Source organism: Alligator sinensis, unplaced genomic scaffold (genome assembly GCF_000455745.1).
Source record: "Alligator sinensis unplaced genomic scaffold, ASM45574v1 scaffold1365_1, whole genome shotgun sequence".
Classification (NCBI taxonomy): Eukaryota; Metazoa; Chordata; order Crocodylia; family Alligatoridae; genus Alligator; species Alligator sinensis.
Window position 1 is genome coordinate 412711 of NW_005842977.1, and position 6003 is coordinate 418713.

A 6003-nucleotide genomic window follows, 5' to 3' on the forward strand; every position below is an offset into this window, starting at 1 on the left:
ATGTGTATAACTTTAAGCACATAAGTGAAGTCACCTAGACTACTTGGATGCTTAAAAAGGAGCGCATGCTGATTCAGAATCTAAATCAGGAAAGTCAGTGGAGTTCTACTGCTCTCAAACCATCTGGAAAGAAGTCAGTCCCATTGTGCTACACTTTGCTTACAAATAATCCATTTTAAGTACAACATTAGTTGGGGCATAAACGGAAATGTGAAGGACTGTCTGCATCCAAATTAAGGGCCATGAATTGTTTGGTTGTGCTTTTGGAAATGAGAAGTAATCAAGGTTGTGGGGTTGAGTTAGAGTTATACCAAGACACACACAAAAGAGTAGTTTGAAACTGGAAAAGTGGGCTAGGATCCTCAAATTAGAGATGGGGAGGGGAACGATTCAATTTTTTTTTTTTAATTCAAAGACATTTAAAAAATAGATTTATTTTAAAGTAGTATTATTTTGGTCAATATTATTGTGTCTTGTATTAAGATGCCCTTGTTTGAAAATATTTACCTGCCCTTCACCTGAAGAAGAACTTTGCCTCTGAAAGAATGTCCAATAAAAGATATTATCCTCCCAACCCCCTCCCCACCACCCCCCCAAAAAAAAAAACCAAAACAAAACAAAACCAAAACCATCTTGGCTCCTTGTCTAAGAAGATTCTTTTATCCACCTATTTGCACATCATTGCTTTGACTTAAGTCAGCTTGGAAGCTCTTTAGGACAGGATCTTATGAGTGCTATTTACATGGGTTGAAAAAGATAGTGGGGGAAGGTGCAGAGTATCAAGGGCTGCTTTTAAACTATGTTGGTGTGGCTGCTACCTCATTTTCTAGGCCTTCCCCTTGAGCTAGTGAATTGAATTGTATTGAACTACACACCAACTCGCTCAGGAACAAATGGAATGAAACTGGATAGAGGTGATATATCAGTAAGGCTTCCATATTTTGGCCCCTGCCTCTCCAATTCCATTATTGATGTGCATTTTATAACCCCATGTCTCCACCCCACAGTGGTTAGAATTATAACGAGGCTGAGCGCATTTGGCTTGAATGTTCTTAAATAATCAATAAGGATGCTCATGCAGTTTAATAAGAATAAATCGTTGCCCTTGAAACAACACACTGTTTCAACAAGCCAAGCAGTCCAAGAATAGTTGCTTGCTATTTATTCTCAAGCTGTGTGTATGCATTTTATTATACACTACTTTGGCTCTCCTCTAATGGGGCAGTTTCATTTCCCATGTCTTTAATAGCTCAGTTGCATAAAATTGCTTTGAGTGCTCTTTTTTATATAAAATCATTTTACCACTTTTTCAAGCAGGCTTCTTTTTCCATTGAAGCACACTAAAAATTGCTTCTCTATAACATGCAGATGTGTAAAACACAAAGGGGTGTTTTTTCAGAAGCACTCAGCATTGGCATAATTCCACTCCCACTGAAGTCAGATTTCTAGTGTCCTTCCTTGGCAGCAGACCTTGGCTAAGTCTGATTGACAGCCCAGCTTACCAAGTTAACCCCAACAACAGCCTTACAGAAAGTGAACAGTGGCTCTGGGACAGTGAATGCATGGTCTGTTTGCACTGAGTTTATGCAAATATCCTCTCTCTCTCCCTCTCTCTCTCTCTCTCTCTCTCTCACACACACACACACACACACACACACACACACACACACACACATATATATATATATAGCATAATATAGTGGAGATAAAAATCAACGGACCACCAGAGTCTTTGTTTCTTGGTAGACCACCAGTTCAAATTCAGTCCAACCAGTAGACTGAAAGGTTACCTCTGATGACTGTTCAGTGACCTGTGTCAAATGAGTTTAGTGACCTCAAACCAGTTCTTGCCTAGGAGGTGTCTTCTCACATAAACCATGCCCATAAACCAATCAACACTAACTCAGCATTTTTGTTGGCAGCCTCAAAGGAAAGAAAAATTGCTCTGACCTACTAACATGAGTGAAAACTACAAACTGCCTTTTCTTGGCGAGGATTTTACTGCTTATTAGTGAACTCAGGCTAGTGAATTGAGCTCAAGAACACACCTTTTTTTTTTCCTCGTCAAGACACAGTTTAAACATGTTGTGTAGGCAAATTGGGACAAAAGTATTTCCTGTGGGCCTGACTTCAGCCCCTACATATGGGTACGTGACATGATTCCTAATCTTCCTTTTTTCTTTTTGTTTCCCCCACTTTAGATTTTCATTGGTGAGATATCCATGTATTTCATAAAGTCAACCCGAGAAACCCTGATTGTCCAGGAGAAAACAATTTTGACTGGAGAATGCTGCTACCTGAACCCATTACTTCGAAGAATCATAAGGTTTATAGGTAAGCATCCATAAATGCACTGCATTTCACCCCTGCTTGCAACAAATCAGATAACCTTATGATCTACAGGACAACTAATTAAGCTGTGAAATCTCTGTGGGCTCCTTCCTCCTTCAGAGGGATAGTTCCCCATGCAATTTGCATAGTAATCTTTCAAATGTGCCAAATCATGCTGCGAAGAGCTGATTTGCGTCCTTTTTTTTGCTGAGCTAAACACTTCTCCGGGACCTGTGAAGAAAGGTCACCCGTCAAATTCTGATCTGAATAATTCCCTCATTGACATTAATAGGGAGTGAGTCATCTTTCATATCCTCTTTTCCAAGATCATTTAGAATCCATGTAATGTTTGAGTGAACTGAGCACCCCCCCTCAAAAAACAAAAACAAAAAAACCCTAGTTGAGTCCCCTGTATAATAGTCGTCTGATTTTTAATGAGAGCCTTTTTTGAGGTAATTGCTAAGAAACTGGTAAAAAGAAGGAACTTCCAAGGAGTGGTCATTCAGGGACAGGAATGGCTGGAGTCTCAACTCTGCTTCCTGCCTACTCACTGGTGTATGTAGCTGAGCTGGGGCCTGGACTGAGAGGTAGTAATTTGTTTCTAGCATATGCCAGTGGTCATCACTGTCCTTCATGTAGCAATGGCAGGGAGAAGTGTGAATCGGGAGTCACAGCCCCTCCTGAGGTTATTCCTGAAGTAATGCACCTTACATGTCCCCCCTGCATGGGGCTATACCTGAAGTCGTCATCTAGCCCAAAGGAATGGGGTTCATGCAGCACTAGCTGTGTTTCTCCTCTCCCCCTTCCAATTCTTGACTGTTTTGCCTGGAAACAAAAGGACTGAGGTGTCACATTTTTATTTATGCCCCAGCCTGGCTAGAGTGCATCTACTCTACCTTGGAAGGGACCGGGGTAGGGATTGTGCCTCAGGAACAGCCTCTCCTTCCTTAAGTTCTTTTTGTGAGGTTTGTTTCCCCAAGTCAGGCTAGGCTGAGGCAGAAGATGTATAGTCCCACCTGTTCACCACCTTTCCTGCTACTTCTAAGCATCTTTTCATGGCAGTGAGTGCAAACCTGGGGCAGCCCTCACAGTTTTTATACTTCCCCAAAAACAGATGGGATAGCTCTTGGCTATTTGCTTGGAGATAGAGTGGCAGAGGGTAAAGACCTTCTACACTGTTTCTCCCCCTACACAAAACCCAGGGACAGTCCATCCTTAAGTATGATAGTTCCCTGATCAGTTATTCAGAGGTAGCACGTGTGTGTATGAAAATAAAAGACCAAAGAACTCTTAATTAAAAATAAAATACCCCTGAACTTAGGATACCCTCTAGGATATATTAATGGGTAGTAAGCTACCATTTACAGAGACCAGGATCCTGGATTCCACTCAGGCACTCAGGACTGTTTTGCTGTTCCAGCAAAGTCAGCATGTTAAAATGAACTAATCAAATATTCTTGCCTATGGGGTCAGTGCTAAAAGAGCTCAGACCAGCTAAGCTAAAACATTTTCTGTATATATTTTCTTATAGATCTCTCTCTCTCTCTCTGCCTTCATTTTAATTAGCTTTACTTCTAAGTATTCATTGTATCATTTTTCTTTTTCAGAAAAAAATACAGCTCTGGTACAATGCAGCCTCTGAGAGTAGCAAAGTATTAACTTTGCTATGGAAATCAATCTTGGCACGGCAGGTTTATTTGTTTTTCCAAAGGGAGAGAAAGTAAGCCTTCTTATGAATGGCTTTAAATATTGGTCTTGTGTAAACGTAGGATGATTTCATTTTTTGCATAATGGGTGATTTTTTTTTTTTAATTTAAAGAAATATCTTTTTACTGTAGAATGCAAGAACAGGAACTGGGTGAAAATCAGCACAATCATTTGTTAAATGCTTGCAGAAATAATTTCACATTTTTCAAAATATTGATGATGAATTTCCTCTGAAATCTTGAAAATGTTTAACCAGCTCTAATCCAAGTCCAGTTTTAGGGAGTTACAGTTGTTAGGTAATGGTAGCCGTCTTATTCCAAACAATGATGTGACCAATGTGTAAGCATGGAAAAACTATAACGTTTTGCACATGGATTCCTTCTAAGGTGTTTACTACTGTAAAGAAAAAACAATTGACTTCAGCCTCCAAGGGTTCCTACACACATCCAGGGAGGCTGCTCTGACACTGTAATTACTCGAGTCGATTAATCAAGTCTGCTGGAACGTGGTAATTACCACACTTCAGCAGACGCCAGCGTCATGTGTATCAGTGTTCCTGTGCTGAAAAATGGTGGCAGGGGCACTTTAACTAGAGCTCATTCAACGAGCTTCAGTTAAAGCTCACCCGCTGCCGTTTTTCGTGTGGGGATGCTGATGCATGTGATACTCCAGGTGCTTTAATTAGAGTGGCTCTTCAAGCCACTCTGATTAAAGCACCTGCCCCACACCAGAGGATGTCTATAAATGCCCAAGACACATTTCTTCCAAAATCAATTAAAGGAGAGATTCCCATTGACTTCAGTGGATTTTGGGTTGGATCTGAGCCTTCCAAGTACCCAACCCAACCCGAGACCGATGGACATAGCATCTATTGCAAGATTGCCTGCAAATGCAGGAGATTGGACTTGTTGATCCAGCTAGTCCCCTGCAGTTCTGTTTTCTTGTGTTTATCACTGCCTGATTCTGTGGTGAGTGACTCCTGTGAGGGGCTGGGGGCTCTCTCCTTGTAGTGACCTTGGGCCCAAAGGGACCAGGAGGGGAACTTTTATGTGTTTTTTTTCATGTGCTGAAATCAGATAAATCCCATTGTAATGATGCAGCTGCAGAAACCTCAAGGGATCTACACTGACATACATCTGCTGGGAATCTGGTAGAGAACCTACTAATAGAATTTGTTTTCCAGTGCAGCTACATTGCAGTTTAAGCAAATGTTAATTTAAACTGAACTAAAATAAACAAGCAAGCTTCTCCAACTGGTGCTGTTTCCATTAGCTTAATCAGAACATGGGACTGGCCTGATCTTGCCAGACACTAAATATCTCCTTGGACGAGCAAAGTGCCTCCAAATGCCAGTGACTCCACTTGTGAATTTCATCATTCATTACTGAGGGCAAAATCAGTGTACTGATTGTACAGTGTACTGCCTACACTGTACCTAGGTATTTGGGCTCTATCTAGATAATGTCTAGATATGATTATAGACCCTCCAGCAGACTGAGGCACAATGTGGGGTTGCAGCACAGACACATTGCATATATAGGGATAGCCAAAGTTCTTCTGGATCAAGGGGTTCAAGGAGTACGGATGCCACTGGATCTGTAATTGCAACTTCAGCAACCACCTTTGTGGGATGCTGTGCTGGAGTACGTGGGATCTCAATGGAGAACCCATTCCTGGGCTGTGGAGGTTGAAGCAGAGCATGGAGCCTGACCTTCTGCACTAGTAGAGAACTTTGTTTTGGAAAATGCTGAAATTAAACTCATCCCAGTAAATCTGTTTCTACCATCTCCAAGATAAAGATGCATTGGCATCAAAAATAAGATTCTCAGCTAGATTTAAGACTTGGATGCATGACATGTTTACACCTGTGTAGTTGACTTTTACACCAGTAAGTAAAGAATGGACAAATGATATAAACTTCTGAACTGAATGCAGACAGCCCCCCCCCCCCCCCCCCCCCCCCCC

At 41.4% G+C, this 6003-nt stretch overlaps 1 protein-coding gene across 1 annotated transcript in view; it reads left to right on the forward strand.

The window, feature by feature from the left end:
• Nucleotides 1–6003, forward strand: part of PLPPR1 (phospholipid phosphatase related 1) — a 152420-nt gene that overhangs the window by 113620 nt on the left and 32797 nt on the right. Inside the window, exon 4 of the mRNA XM_006036584.2 lies at nucleotides 2202–2334. Within this exon, the coding sequence (XP_006036646.1) occupies nucleotides 2202–2334 (133 nt within the window). The remainder of the gene's footprint in view (nucleotides 1–2201; nucleotides 2335–6003) is intronic.